Source organism: Rhinichthys klamathensis, unplaced genomic scaffold, assembly GCF_029890125.1.
Source record: "Rhinichthys klamathensis goyatoka isolate OS25496 unplaced genomic scaffold, OSU_Roscu_1.1 h1tg000844l_1, whole genome shotgun sequence".
Taxonomy (NCBI): Eukaryota; Metazoa; Chordata; class Actinopteri; order Cypriniformes; family Leuciscidae; genus Rhinichthys; species Rhinichthys klamathensis.
The window spans coordinates 944-17,500 of NW_026607218.1; the positions used below are offsets into that span (position 1 = coordinate 944).

Here is a 16,557-nt window from a genome sequence, read left to right on the forward strand (position 1 = left end):
GTGTGTATACCAGTGTCTGTGCTCTACATGTTGAGTGTGTATACCAGTGTCTGTGCTCTACATGTTGAGTGTGTATACCAGTGTCTGTGCTCTACATGTTGAGTGTGTATACCAGTGTCTGTGCTCTACATGTTGAGTGTGTATACCAGTGTCTGTGCTCTACATGTTGAGTGTGTATACCAGTGTCTGTGCTCTACATGTTGAGTGTGTATACCAGTGTCTCTGCTCTACATGTTGAGTGTGTATACCAGTGTCTGTGCTCTACATGTTGAGTGTGTATACCAGTGTCTGTGCTCTACATGTTGAGTGTGTATACCAGTGTCTGTGCTCTACATGTTGAGTGTGTATACCAGTGTCTGTGCTCTACATGTTGAGTGTGTATACCAGTGTCTGTGCTCTACATGTTGAGTGTGTATACCAGTGTCTGTGCTCTACATGTTGAGTGTGTATACCAGTGTCTCTGCTCTACATGTTGAGTGTGTATACCAGTGTCTCTGCTCTACATGTTGAGTGTGTATACCAGTGTCTGTGCTCTACATGTTGAGTGTGTATACCAGTGTCTCTGCTCTACATGTTGAGTGTGTATACCAGTGTCTGTGCTCTACATGTTGAGTGTGTATACCAGTGTCTGTGCTCTACATGTTGAGTGTGTATACCAGTGTCTCTGCTCTACATGTTGAGTGTGTATACCAGTGTCTGTGCTCTACATGTTGAGTGTGTATACCAGTGTCTGTGCTCTACATGTTGAGTGTGTATACCAGTGTCTCTGCTCTACATGTTGAGTGTGTATACCAGTGTCTCTGCTCTACATGTTGAGTGTGTATACCAGTGTCTCTGCTCTACATGTTGAGTGTGTATACCAGTGTCTGTGCTCTACATGTTGAGTGTGTATACCAGTGTCTGTGCTCTACATGTTGAGTGTGTATACCAGTGTCTCTGCTCTACATGTTGAGTGTGTATACCAGTGTCTCTGCTCTACATGTTGAGTGTGTATACCAGTGTCTGTGCTCTACATGTTGAGTGTGTATACCAGTGTCTCTGCTCTACATGTTGAGTGTGTATACCAGTGTCTCTGCTCTACATGTTGAGTGTGTATACCAGTGTCTCTGCTCTACATGTTGAGTGTGTATACCAGTGTCTGTGCTCTACATGTTGAGTGTGTATACCAGTGTCTGTGCTCTACATGTTGAGTGTGTATACCAGTGTCTGTGCTCTACATGTTGAGTGTGTATACCAGTGTCTCTGCTCTACATGTTGAGTGTGTATACCAGTGTCTGTGCTCTACATGTTGAGTGTGTATACCAGTGTCTGTGCTCTACATGTTGAGTGTGTATACCAGTGTCTCTGCTCTACATGTTGAGTGTGTATACCAGTGTCTGTGCTCTACATGTTGAGTGTGTATACCAGTGTCTCTGTTCTACATGTTGAGTGTGTATACCAGTGTCTGTGCTCTACATGTTGAGTGTGTATACCAGTGTCTGTGCTCTACATGTTGAGTGTGTATACCAGTGTCTCTGCTCTACATGTTGAGTGTGTATACCAGTGTCTGTGCTCTACATGTTGAGTGTGTATACCAGTGTCTGTGCTCTACATGTTGAGTGTGTATACCAGTGTCTGTGCTCTACATGTTGAGTGTGTATACCAGTGTCTGTGCTCTACATGTTGAGTGTGTATACCAGTGTCTGTGCTCTACATGTTGAGTGTGTATACCAGTGTCTGTGCTCTACATGTTGAGTGTGTATACCAGTGTCTGTGCTCTACATGTTGAGTGTGTATACCAGTGTCTGTGCTCTACATGTTGAGTGTGTATACCAGTGTCTGTGCTCTACATGTTGAGTGTGTATACCAGTGTCTCTGCTCTACATGTTGAGTGTGTATACCAGTGTCTGTGCTCTACATGTTGAGTGTGTATACCAGTGTCTCTGCTCTACATGTTGAGTGTGTATACCAGTGTCTCTGCTCTACATGTTGAGTGTGTATACCAGTGTCTCTGCTCTACATGTTGAGTGTGTATACCAGTGTCTCTGCTCTACATGTTGAGTGTGTATACCAGTGTCTGTGCTCTACATGTTGAGTGTGTATACCAGTGTCTGTGCTCTACATGTTGAGTGTGTATACCAGTGTCTGTGCTCTACATGTTGAGTGTGTATACCAGTGTCTCTGCTCTACATGTTGAGTGTGTATACCAGTGTCTCTGCTCTACATGTTGAGTGTGTATACCAGTGTCTGTGCTCTACATGTTGAGTGTGTATACCAGTGTCTCTGCTCTACATGTTGAGTGTGTATACCAGTGTCTCTGCTCTACATGTTGAGTGTGTATACCAGTGTCTCTGCTCTACATGTTGAGTGTGTATACCAGTGTCTGTGCTCTACATGTTGAGTGTGTATACCAGTGTCTCTGCTCTACATGTTGAGTGTGTATACCAGTGTCTCTGCTCTACATGTTGAGTGTGTATACCAGTGTCTCTGCTCTACATGTTGAGTGTGTATACCAGTGTCTGTGCTCTACATGTTGAGTGTGTATACCAGTGTCTCTGCTCTACATGTTGAGTGTGTATACCAGTGTCTCTGCTCTACATGTTGAGTGTGTATACCAGTGTCTCTGCTCTACATGTTGAGTGTGTATACCAGTGTCTCTGCTCTACATGTTGAGTGTGTATACCAGTGTCTGTGCTCTACATGTTGAGTGTGTATACCAGTGTCTGTGCTCTACATGTTGAGTGTGTATACCAGTGTCTCTGCTCTACATGTTGAGTGTGTATACCAGTGTCTCTGCTCTACATGTTGAGTGTGTATACCAGTGTCTCTGCTCTACATGTTGAGTGTGTATACCAGTGTCTCTGCTCTACATGTTGAGTGTGTATACCAGTGTCTCTGCTCTACATGTTGAGTGTGTATACCAGTGTCTGTGCTCTACATGTTGAGTGTGTATACCAGTGTCTCTGCTCTACATGTTGAGTGTGTATACCAGTGTCTCTGCTCTACATGTTGAGTGTGTATACCAGTGTCTCTGCTCTACATGTTGAGTGTGTATACCAGTGTCTGTGCTCTACATGTTGAGTGTGTATACCAGTGTCTCTGCTCTACATGTTGAGTGTGTATACCAGTGTCTGTGCTCTACATGTTGAGTGTGTATACCAGTGTCTGTGCTCTACATGTTGAGTGTGTATACCAGTGTCTGTGCTCTACATGTTGAGTGTGTATACCAGTGTCTGTGCTCTACATGTTGAGTGTGTATACCAGTGTCTCTGCTCTACATGTTGAGTGTGTATACCAGTGTCTGTGCTCTACATGTTGAGTGTGTATACCAGTGTCTGTGTCGCTCACAGTCTGATCCTCGTTCATCTTCAGGCCAATCCTGACGAGCTCGAGGAACTACAAGAACATCGACCGCAGAGGATTCAAGAACATCTGCCACCACTGCGGGAAGACCTTCAAGAAGCCCAGCCAGCTCGTGCGGCACATACGCATCCACACAGGTGTGTGTGTGTGTGTGTGTGTCTGAGCGTGTGTGTCTGTGTTCTGCCGTGTGTGTGTGTCTGAGCGTGTGTGTCTGTGTTCTGCAGGTGAGAGGCCGTATAAGTGTTCTCACTGTGGGAAGGCGTTTAACCAGAAGGTGGTCCTGCAGACACACATGGGCCGGCACACCGGAGAGAAGCCTCACCTGTGTGTGTTGTGTCCCGCATCCTTCTCGCAGAAGGGGAACCTGCACTCACACGTGCAGAGGGTCCACTCCCAGGTAACACCTCTGCATTACCCAGCATTCCTACATCCCATCATCTTTGCAACACAAATTGTATGTGTGAAGCCCTAAAATTATACTTATTTTTATTTTGTCCAGAAAAGCTTATTTTGTTTCATTTTGATAATATTTTTTCCATGCATTTTTTGTAATTTAAAAAAAAAATTATTTACCTTTAAATGACTAGATTTGATCAATAAATAAAAAATAAATAGTAAATTAAGCACATTCCTCTCATTCTTTCAACTTAAATTCAAAATAACTCACAGTTTCATGCATAACCCTTTTAATTCAGCTCTAAATATCTTACACTGGGCGTCTCTGCCGACCTCTTGAGGAAAATAAAATAATAACACATGATATTTCACGACTCTAGATGGGCTTATTGCTCTATATGGAGCAGAGGAGCTGTTCCGCTGGGTCCTAAAGCCAGTTTCTCTTCAGTGTGCATTCAGATACACATGTAGACATTATACAATAATTTTTTGGTAATGTTTTAGCATATTTAGTTTGAATTTTTTAGCATTTTTAGGTTTTTCTATGTGTACCAAAGCATTCCTCGCATTCCACTCATTCCTAAGGGGGTCAGATTGACCCGAGAGGGAACGATTTGTTACTTTTTAAAATTTAACCACAAAACTCCTCGATTCTTTTTTGTGTGTATTCGTGGTTCAAGTACGACAAAAGTCCTGGGGTCTTGGACCCCTCTGATGAACACTCAATTAAAAAAAATAAAAATAGTCAAAATAGTTTTGGGTCAAAATGACCCGAAGGAAAGATGAGGGTTGGTTAATGCTAAACCCACAGTCATGTGTCTGTAGTAGAGCTGGGGTGGTACTTCTCCGTCTCACACTGATACTTCTCATTCTCGTGATGTGAAGATATGTGCTGCCAAGGTTTTTAGGAAAGTTAATGGCCAAAATAAATTCACTGCAATCACATAATTCGTTTTATATTGCCAACATCATAATGCTAACTGGTTTGCACTCCGCTGGAGTGGGACTTCTGCTGATGAGATCTGTGTTCCAGGCGTCCGGTGCTCCGCTCTTCCCCTGTCTGGACTGCAGCTGCGTCTATAAGAAGCTCGGCAGCCTCAACGCTCACATCAGCAAAATGCACATCTCAGTAATGGAAGTAGAGGAGCCAGCAGCACAGGTGAGTTCAGTCGAGATATCTCCTCTCTAAAGAGCATTCACTGAATACAGCATCGCTCTTCAGTGTGTGATGTTGCTGTTTGATCATGAGAAAGCTCCAGTTCTCCTCTATATCAGTGTCAGTGTTCCTGAACTCCTGAAACGCCTCCATTGTAGTCTCGAGTTTCTTCCGGGAACGAACACTTCACAATTTTCCTCATTATAATAATTCATACGCAGATTAAAGGGGCGGGGCCTGGTTGAGTTAGTTAGTAGTGTGTTAAACTGGCGGTTATGGAAAGGGGCGGGACATTTCCCAAACACACTCGAAGCGCTCGCCCAATCACAACACACTGCTCCAGCCGACCAATCAGAGAACAGTGTGCTTTTCAGAAGGAGGGGCTTCATAGAGACAGGAAGTAAACAGAGCGTTACTGACAGACTGGGAAGAGAGGAGATGAGGAGAATAATCAACATTCAACATTCCATTCATGGAATATTTTCCATTAAATTCTTTCTCACCTTACTTGAAATTGTATTATATCCCTTCCTAACCCAGGGTTAACTGTAGAGTGAAAAGCGTGTTGATCTCATGTACACCAGCAGCTTACCTGTGAAGTCTGCCTCTGTGTTCCTGTGTTGTTCAGAAGGGGAATGCCAGGGTTGATCAGGGTCCCGAGGGGTCAGAGGGCGTGACTGATGTCATCCAGCAGCTGCTGGAGCTCTCGGACCATGTGACCTCAGACAGCGCTCAGGCTCCTCCCCCTGGGCAGGCCATCGGCACGCCCATCAACCAGGACATCCTACAGGTACAACACCTGTCCCAGTGAGAGAGAGATGTCACCCAATTATAGCAGTGGGTGTTTACATCGAAAGTCTTAAAGGAGACACGCCCCCTTAAAGGGATAATTCACCCAAAAATGAAAATTAGCCCATGATTTACTCGCCCTCAAGTCATCCTAGGTGTGTATGACATTCTGCTTTCAGACGAATACAATCAGAGTTATATAAAAATGTCCTGGCTCTTCCAAGCTTTATAATGGCATTGAAGGGCTGTTTCTGTTTTGAAGTCCATAAAAGTGCATCTATCCATCATAAAAGTGCATCTATCCATCATAAAAGTGCATCTGTCCATCATAAAAGTACATCCATCCATGATAAAAGTGCATCTATCCATGATAAAAGTGCATCTATCCATCATAAAAGTGCATCTGTCCATCATAAAAGTACATCCATCCATGATAAAAGTGCATCTATCCATGATAAAAGTGCATCTATCCATGATAAAAGTGCATCTATCCATCATAAAAGTGCATCTATCCATCATAAAAGTGCATCTATCCATCATAAAAGTGCATCTGTCCATCATAAAAGTGCATCTATCCATGATAAAAGTGCATCTATCCATCATAAAAGTACATCCATCCATGATAAAAGTGCATCTATCCATGATAAAAGTACATCCATCCATGATAAAAGTGCATCTATCCATGATAAAAGTGCATCTATCCATGATAAAAGTGCATCCATCCATGATAAAAGTGCATCTATCCATGATAAAAGTACATCCATCCATGATAAAAGTGCATCTATCCATGATAAAAGTGCATCTATCCATGATAAAAGTGCATCTATCCATCATAAAAGTGCATCTATCCATGATAAAAGTGCATCTATCCATGATAAAAGTGCATCTATCCATCATAAAAGTACATCCATCCATGATAAAAGTGCATCTATCCATGATAAAAGTCCATCTATCCATGATAAAAGTGCATCTATCCATCATAAAAGTACATCCATCCATGATAAAAGTGCATCTATCCATGATAAAAGTGCATCTATCCATCATAAAAGTGCATCTGTCCATCATAAAAGTGCATCCGTCCATCATAAAAGTACATCCATCCATGATAAAAGTGCATCTATCCATCATAAAAGTGCATCTGTCCATTATAAAAGTACATCCATCCATGATAAAAGTGCATCTATCCATCATAAAAGTGCATCTGTCCATCATAAGTGCATCCATCCATCATAAAAGTGCATCTGTCCATCATAAAAGTACATCCATCCATGATAAAAGGGCATCTGTCCATCATAAAAGTGCATCTATCCATCATAAAAGTACATCCATCCATCATAAAAGTACATCCATCCATGATAAAAGGGCATCTGTCCATCATAAAAGTGCATCCATCCATCATAAAAGTGCATCTGTCCATCATAAAAGTGCATCCATCCATCATAAAAGTGCATCTGTCCATCATAAAAGTACATCCATCCATCATAAAAGTGCATCCATCCATGATAAAAGGGCATCTGTCCATCATAAAAGTGCATCCATCCATCATAAAAGTGCATCTATCCATCGTAAAAGTGCATCTGTCCATCATAAAAGTGCATCTGTCCATCATAAAAGTACATCCATCCATCATAAAAGTACATCCATCCATGATAAAAGGGCATCTGTCCATCATAAAAGGGCATCTGTCCATCATAAAAGTACATCCATCCATGATAAAAGGGCATCTGTCCATCATAAAAGGGCATCTGTCCATCATAAAAGTACATCCATCATCATAAAAGTGCATCCATCCATCATAAAAGTGCATCTGTCCATCATAAAAGTACATCCATCATAAAAGTGCATCTATCATGATAAAAGTGCATCTATCCATCATAAAAGTGCATCTGTCCATCATAAAAGTACATCCATCCATCATAAAAGTACATCCATCCATGATAAAAGGGCATCTGTCTGTCCATCATAAAAGTGCATCCATCCATCATAAAAGTGCATCTATCCATCATAAAAGTGCATCCGTCCATCATAGAAGTGCATCTGTCCATCATAAAAGTACATCCATCCATGATAAAAGGGCATCTGTCCATCATAAAAGTACATCCATCATCATAAAAGTGCATCCATCCATCATAAAAGTGCATCTGTCCATCATAAAAGTACATCCATCCATCATAAAAGTACATCCATCCATGATAAAAGGGCATCTGTCCATCATAAAAGTGCATCTATCCATCATAAAAGTACATCCATCCATCATAAAAGTACATCCATCCATGATAAAAGGGCATCTGTCCATCATAAAAGTGCATCCATCCATCATAAAAGTGCATCTGTCCATCATAAAAGTGCATCCGTTCATCATAAAAGTACATCCATCCATGATAAAAGTGCATCTATCCATCATAAAAGTGCATCTGTCGATCATAAAAGTACATCCATCCATCATAAAAGTACATCCATCCATGATAAAAGTGCATCTATCCATCATAAAAGTGCATCTGTCCATCATAAAAGTACATCCATCCATGATAAAAGTGCATCTATCCATCATAAAAGTGCATCTGTCCATCATAAGTGCATCCATCCATCATAAAAGTGCATCTGTCCATCATAAAAGTACATCCATCCATCATAAAAGTACATCCATCCATGATAAAAGGGCATCTGTCCATCATAAAAGTGCATCTATCCATCATAAAAGTACATCCATCCATCATAAAAGTACATCCATCCATGATAAAAGGGCATCTGTCCATCATAAAAGTGCATCCATCCATCATAAAAGTGCATCTGTCCATCATAAAAGTGCATCTGTCCATCATAAAAGTACATCCATCCATCATAAAAGTGCATCCATCCATGATAAAAGGGCATCTGTCCATCATAAAAGTGCATCCATCCATCATAAAAGTGCATCTGTCCATCATAAAAGTGCATCCATCCATCATAAAAGTGCATCTGTCCATCATAAAAGTACATCCATCCATCATAAAAGTACATCCATCCATGATAAAAGTGCATCTATCCATCATAAAAGTACATCCATCCATCATAAAAGTACATCCATCCATGATAAAAGGGCAACTGTCCATCATAAAAGTGCATCCATCCATCATAAAAGTGCATCTGTCCATCATAAAAGTGCATCCATCCATCATAAAAGTGCATCTATCCATCATAAAAGTACATCCATCCATCATAAAAGTACATCCATCCATGATAAAAGGCCATCTGTCCATCATAAAAGTGCATCCATCCATCATAAAAGTGCATCTATCCATCATAAAAGTGCATCTGTCCATTATAAAAGTGCATCTGTCCATCATAAAAGTACATCCATCCATGATAAAAGGGCATCTGTCCATCATAAAAGTACATCCATCATCATAAAAGTGCATCTCTCCATCATAAAAGTACATCCATCCATCATAAAAGTGCATCTATCATGATAAAAGTGCATCTATCCATCATAAAAGTTTATCTTTTCCATCATAAAAGTGCATCTGTCCATCATAAAAGTGCATCTTTCAGATGTGCATCTGACAGATACACTTTTATGATGGACAGATGCACTTTTATGGACTTCAAAACAGAAACAGCCCTTCACTGCCATTATAAAGCTTGGAAGAGCCAGGACATTTTTTTATAATAACTCTTTTTGTGATTGTGTTCGTCTGAAAGAAGAATGTCATACACACCTAGGATGACTTGAGGGTGAGTAAATCATGGGCTAATTTTCATTTTTGGGTGAACTATCCCTTTAAACGAGGGCTAAACTCAGGGTAGAAAAGTTCCTCAGGAAATATTATAAAGTGAGTTAGAAATGCGGTTCATGAGCCTTTGTGGTGTTTTCCCAGCAAGCTCTGGAGAACAGTGGACTGACTGAGATCCCAGTTCATCCGGACGCTCCCAGCGCATCAGAGAAGCTCCAGACGGACACACTCGCCCCGACCTCAGCTGGAGACGGACCAGCGCCCTCCAGAATCCTCATGACTGACACCGTCCTCAAGAAGGAGAAGAGAAGCATCATCAAGAAGCCTCCGCAGATGCTCGGTAATGCTGGACAGGCCTGCAACACTCACACTCAATCATCAGTGGACAAATCTAATCAAGTCAAGCCATCTTTATTTACACAGTGCAATAGAAATTGTTTTTGTTCTTGTTTCTGAAGTGTTCTGATGTCATGTGATGATCAGTAAGCGTGTGCTTGAGGTCATGTGATGATCAGTAAGCGTGTGCTTGAGGTCATGTGATGATCAGTAAGCGTGTGCTTGATGTCATGTGATGATCAGTAAGCGTGTGCTTGAGGTCATGTGATGATCAGTAAGCGTGTGCTTGATGTCATGTGATGATCAGTAAGCGTGTGCTTGAGGTCATGTGATGATCAGTAAGCGTGTGCTTGAGGTCATGTGATGATCAGTAAGCATGTGCTTGGTGTCATGTGATGATCAGTAAGCATGTGCTTGATGTCATGTGATGATCAATAAGCATGTGCTTGAGGTCATGTGGTGATCAGGTCATGTGATGATCAGTAAGCATGTGCTTGAGGTCATGTGATGATCAGTAAGCATGTGCTTGAGGTCATGTGATGATCAGTAAGCGTGTGCTTGAGGTCATGTGATGATCAGGTCATGTGATGATCAGTAAGCGTGTGCTTGAGGTCATGTGATGATCAGTAAGCGTGTGCTTGAGGTCATGTGATGATCAGTAAGCGTGTGCTTGAGGTCATGTGATGATCAGTAAGCGTGTGCTTGAGTTCATGTGATGATCAGTAAGCATGTGCTTGATGTCATGTGATGATCAGTAAGCGTGTGCTTGAGGTCATGTGGTGATCAGGTCATGTGATGATCAGTAAGCGTGTGCTTGAGGTCATGTGATGATCAGTAAGCATGTGCTTGAGGTCATGTGATGATCAGTAAGCGTGTGCTTGAGGTCATGTGATGATCAGGTCATGTGATGATCAGTAAGCGTGTGCTTGAGGTCATGTGATGATCAGTAAGCGTGTGCTTGAGGTCATGTGATGATCAGTAAGCGTGTGCTTGAGGTCATGTGATGATCAGTAAGCGTGTGCTTGAGTTCATGTGATGATCAGTAAGCGTGTGCTTGAGTTCATGTGATGATCAGTAACGTGTGCTTGAGGTCATGTGATGATCAGTAAGCGTGTGCTTGAGGTCATGTGATGATCAGTAAGCGTGTTCTGAGGTCATGTGATGATCAGTAAGCGTGTGCTTGAGGTCATTTGATGATCAGTAAGCGTGTGCTTGAGGTCATGTGATGATCAGTAAGCGTGTTCTGAGGTCATGTGATGATCAGGTCATATGATGATCAGTAAGGTTGTGCTTGAGGTCATGTGATGATTAGTAAGCGTGTGGTTGAGGTCATGTGATGATCAGTAAGCGTAATCTGAGGTCATGTGATGATCAGTAAGCGTGTGCTTGAGGTCATGTGATGATCAGTAAGTGTGTGCTTGAGGTCATGTGATGATCAGTAAGCGTGTTCTGAGGTCATGTGATGATCAGTAAGCGTGTGCTTGAGGTCATGTGATGATCAGTAAGCGTGTGCTTGAGGTCATGTGATGATCAGTAACTGTGTGCTTGAGGTCATGTGATGATCAGTAAGCGTGTTCTGAGGTCATGTGATGATCAGTAAGCGTGTTCTGAGGTCATGTGATGATCAGTAAGCGTGTGCTTGAGGTCATGTGATGATCAGTAAGCTTGTGCTTGAGGTCATGTGATGATCAGGTCATGTGATGATCCGTAAGGTTGTGCTTGAGGTCATGTGATGATCAGTAATCGTGTGCTTGAGGTCATGTGATGATCAGTAAGCGTGTGCTTGGTCATGTGATGATCAGTAAGCGTAATCTGAGGTCATGTGATGATCAGTAAGCGTGTGCTTGAGGTCATGTGATGATCAGTAAGCGTGTGCTTGAGGTCATGTGATGATCAGTAAGCGTAATCTGAGGTCATGTGATGATCAGTAAGCGTGTGCTTGAGGTCATGTGATGATCAGTAAGCGTGTGCTTGAGGTCATGTGATGATCAGTAAGCGTGTGCTTGAGGTCATGTGATGATCAGTAAGCGTGTTCTTGAGGTCATGTGATGATCAGTAAGCGTGTTCTTGAGGTCATGTGATGATCAGTAAGCGTGTGCTTGAGGTCATGTGATGATCAGTAAGCGTGTTCTTTAGGTCATGTGATGATCAGTAAGCGTGTGCTTGAGGTCATGTGATGATCAGTAAGCGTGTGCTTGAGGTCATGTGATGATCAGTAAGCGTGTGCTTGAGGTCATGTGATGATCAGTAAGCATGTTCTTGAGGTCATGTGATGATCAGTAAGTGTGTTCTTGAGGTCATGTGATGATCAGTAAGCGTGTGCTTGAGGTCATGTGATGACCTCAAGCACACTGAGCATGTGATGAGCATGTGATGAGCATGTGATGATCAGTAAGCGTAATCTGAGGTCATGTGATGATCAGTAAGCGTGTTCTTGAGGTCATGTAGCGTGTGCTTGAGGTCATGTGATGATCAGTAAGCGTGTGCTTGAGGTCATGTGATGATCAGTAAGCGTGTGCTTGAGGTCATGTGATGATCAGTAAGCGTGTGCTTGAGGTCATGTGATGATCAGTAAGCTTGTGCTTGAGGTCATGTGATGATCAGTAAGCGTGTGCTTGAGGTCATGTGATGATCAGTAAGCGTGTCCTTGAGGTCATGTGATGATCAGTAAGCGTGTGCTTGAGGTCATGTGATGATCAGTAAGCGTGTCCTTGAGGTCATGTGATGATCAGTAAGCGTGTGCTTGAGGTCATGTGATGATCAGTAAGCGTGTGCTTGAGGTCTTGTGATGATCAGTAAGCGTGTTCTTGAGGTCATGTGATGATCAGTAAGCGTGTTCTTGAGGTCATGTGATGATCAGTAAGCGTGTGCTTGAGGTCATGTGATGATCAGTAAGCGTGTGCTTGAGGTCATGTGATGATCAGTAAGCGTGTGCTTGAGGTCTTGTGATGATCAGTAAGCGTGTTCTTGAGGTCATGTGATGATCAGTAATCGTGTTCTTGAGGTCATGTAGCGTGTGCTTGAGGTCATGTGATGATCAGTAAGCTTGTGCTTGAGGTCATGTGATGATCAGTAAGCGTGTGCTTGAGGTCATGTGATGATCAGTAAGCGTGTCCTTGAGGTCATGTGATGATCAGTAAGCGTGTGCTTGAGGTCATGTGATGATCAGTAAGCGTGTTCTTGAGGTCATGTGATGATCAGTAAGCGTGTGCTTGAGGTCATGTGATGATCAGTAAGCGTGTTCTTGAGGTCATGTGATGATCAGTAAGCGTGTGCTTGAGGTCATGTGATGATCAGTAAGCGTGTGCTTGAAGTCATGTGATGATCAGTAAGCGTGTGCTTGAGGTCATGTGATGATCAGTAAGCGTAATCTGAGGTCATGTGATGATCAGTAAGCGTGTGCTTGAGGTCATGTGATGATCAGTAAGCGTGTGCTTGAGGTCATGTGATGATCAGTAAGCGTGTTCTTGAGGTCATGTGATGATCAGTAAGCGTGTGCTTGAAGTCATGTGATGATCAGTAAGCGTGTGCTTGAGGTCATGTGATGATCAGTAAGCGTAATCTGAGGTCATGTGATGATCAGTAAGCGTGTGCTTGAGGTCATGTGATGATCAGTAAGCATGTGCTTGAGGTCATGTGATGATCAATAAGCGTAATCTGAGGTCATGTGATGATCAGTAAGCGTGTTCTGAGGTCATATGATGATCAGTAAGCGTGTGCTTGAGGTCATGTGATGATCAGTAAGCGTGTGCTTGAGGTCATGTGATGATCAGTAAGCGTGTTCTGAGGTCATGTGATGATCAGTAAGCGTGTTCTGAGGTCATATGATGATCAGTAAGCGTGTGCTTGAGGTCATGTGATGATCAGTAAGCGTGTTCTAAGGTCATGTGATGATCAGTAAGCGTGTTCTGAGGTCATGTGATGATCAGTAAGCGTGTGCTTGAGGTCATGTGATGATCAGTAAGCATGTGCTTGAGGTCATGTGATGATCAGTAAGCGTGTGCTTGAGGTCATGTGATGATCAGTAAGCGTGTGCTTGAGGTCATGTGATGATCAGTAAGCGTGTGCTTGAGGTCATGTGATGATCAGTAAGCGTAATCTGAGGTCATGTGATGATCAGTAAGCGTGTGCTTGAGGTCATGTGATGATCAGTAAGCGTGTGCTTGAGGTCATGTGATGATCAATAAGCGTAATCTGAGGTCATGTGATGATCAGTAAGCGTGTTCTGAGGTCATATGATGATCAGTAAGCGTGTGCTTGAGGTCATGTGATGATCAGTAAGCGTGTTCTGAGGTCATGTGATGATCAGTAAGCGTGTTCTGAGGTCATGTGATGATCAGTAAGCGTGTGCTTGAGGTCATGTGATGATCAGTAAGCTTGTGCTTGAGGTCATGTGATGATCAGTAAGCGTGTGCTTGAGGTCATGTGATGATCAGTAAGCGTGTGCTTGAGGTCATGTGATGATCAGTAATCGTGTGCTTGAGGTCATGTGATGATCAGTAAGCGTAATCTGAGGTCATGTGATGATCAGTAAGCGTGTGCTTGAGGTCATGTGATGATCAGTAAGCGTGTGCTTGAGGTCATGTGATGATCAATAAGCGTAATCTGAGGTCATGTGATGATCAGTAAGCGTGTGCTTGAGGTCATGTGATGATCAGTAAGCGTGTTCTGAGGTCATGTGATGATCAGTAAACGTGTGCTTGAGGTTATGTGATGATCAGTAAGCGTGTGCTTGAGGTCATGTGATGATCAATAAGCGTGTGCTTGAGGTCATGTGATGATCAGTAAGCGTGTGCTTGAGGCCATGTGATGATCAGTAAGCGTGTGCTTGAGGTCATGTGATGATCAGTAAGCGTGTGCTTGAGGTCATGTGATGATCAATAAGCGTAATCTGAGGTCATGTGATGATCAGTAAGCGTGTGCTTGAGGTCATGTGATGATCAGTAAGCGTGTTCTGAGGTCATGTGATGATCAGTAAACGTGTGCTTGAGGTCATGTGATGATCAGTAAGCGTGTTCTGAGGTCATGTGATGATCAGTAAGCGTGTGCTTGAGGTCATGTGATGATCAGTAAGCGTGTGCTTGAGGTCATGTGATGATCAGTAAGCGTGTGCTTGAGGTCATGTGATGATCAGTAAGCGTGTGCTTGAGGTCATGTGATGATCAGTAAGCGTGTTCTGAGGTCATGTGATGATCAGTAAGCGTGTGCTTGAGGTCATGTGATGATCAGTAAGCGTGTTCTGAGGTCATGTGATGATCAGTAAGCGTGTGTTTGAGGTCATGTGATGATCAGTAAGCGTGTTCTGAGGTCATGTGATGATCAGTAAGCGTGTGTTTGAGGTCATGTGATGATCAATAAGCGTGTTCTGAGGTCATGTGATGATCAGTAAGCGTGTGCTTGAGGTCATGTGATGATCAGTAAGCGTGTGTTTGAGGTCATGTGATGATCAATAAGCGTGTTCTGAGGTCATGTGATGATCAGTAAGCGTGTGCTTGAGGTCATGTGATGATCAGTAAGCGTGTGTTTGAGGTCATGTGATGATCAGTAAGCGTGTGTTTGAGGTCATGTGATGATCAGTAAGCGTGTGCTTGAGGTCATGTGATGATCAGTAAGCGTGTTCTGAGGTCATGTGATGATCAGTAAGCGTGTGTTTGAGGTCATGTGATGATCAATAAGCGTGTTCTGAGGTCATGTGATGATCAGTAAGCGTGTGCTTGAGGTCATGTGATGATCAGTAAGCGTGTGCTTGAGGTCATGTGATGATCAGTAAGCGTGTGCTTGAGGTCATGTGATGATCAGTAAGCGTGTTCTGAGGTCATGTGATGATCAGTAAGCGTGTGTTTGAGGTCATGTGATGATCAATAAGCGTGTTCTGAGGTCATGTGATGATCAGTAAGCGTGTGCTTGAGGTCATGTGATGATCAGTAAGCGTGTGTTTGAGGTCATGTGATGATCAATAAGCGTGTTCTGAGGTCATGTGATGATCAGTAAACGTGTGCTTGAGGTCATGTGATGATCAGTAAGCGTGTTCTGAGGTCATGTGATGATCAGTAAGCGTGTGCTTGAGGTCATGTGATGATCAGTAAGCGTGTGCTTGAGGTCATGTGATGATCAGTAAGCGTGTGCTTGAGGTCATGTGATGATCAGTAAGCGTGTGCTTGAGGTCATGTGATGATCAGTAAGCGTGTTCTGAGGTCATGTGATGATCAGTAAGCGTGTGCTTGAGGTCATGTGATGATCAGTAAGCGTGTTCTGAGGTCATGTGATGATCAGTAAGCGTGTGTTTGAGGTCATGTGATGATCAGTAAGCGTGTTCTGAGGTCATGTGATGATCAGTAAGCGTGTGTTTGAGGTCATGTGATGATCAGTAAGCGTGTGCTTGAGGTCATTTGATGATCAGTAAGCGTGTGCTTGAGGTCATGTGATGATCAGTAAGCGTGTGCTTGAGGTCATTTGATGATCAGTAAGCGTGTGCTTGAGGTCATGTGACGATCAGTAAGCGTGTGCTTGAGGTCATGTGATGATCAGTAAGCGTGTTCTGAGGTCATGTGATGATCAGTAAGCGTGTTCTGAGGTCATGTGACGATCAGTAAGCGTGTGCTTGAGGTCATGTGATGATCAGTAAGCGTGTGCTTGAGGTCATGTGATGATCAGTAAGCGTGTTCTGAGGTCATGTGATGATCAGTAAGCGTGTTCTTGAGGTCATGTGATGATCAGTAAGCGTGGTCTTGTTTTCAGGCACCATCCGGCAGGAGAACGGGGTCCGGTGGCACGGATGTCCGTACTGCTCTAAAGAGTTTAAGAAGCCCAGCGATCTGGTGCGCC

The 16,557-nt window shown here is 43.0% G+C and overlaps 1 protein-coding gene across 1 annotated transcript in view; it reads left to right on the top strand.

Moving 5' to 3' along the window:
* Positions 1–3,351: 3,351 nt before the first annotated feature.
* The window catches only part of LOC130078246 (zinc finger protein 236-like), a gene marked incomplete at its 5' end in the record, with an annotated part of 64,845 nt that continues 51,639 nt past the window's right edge, over positions 3,352–16,557 (top strand). The window contains 6 exons of the mRNA XM_056243771.1: positions 3,352–3,479; positions 3,567–3,739; positions 4,772–4,897; positions 5,523–5,684; positions 9,541–9,736; positions 16,471–16,557. The exon at positions 16,471–16,557 is cut by the window's right edge and continues 186 nt beyond it. Of these exons, the coding sequence (XP_056099746.1) occupies positions 3,352–3,479; positions 3,567–3,739; positions 4,772–4,897; positions 5,523–5,684; positions 9,541–9,736; positions 16,471–16,557 (872 nt within the window). The remainder of the gene's footprint in view (positions 3,480–3,566; positions 3,740–4,771; positions 4,898–5,522; positions 5,685–9,540; positions 9,737–16,470) is intronic.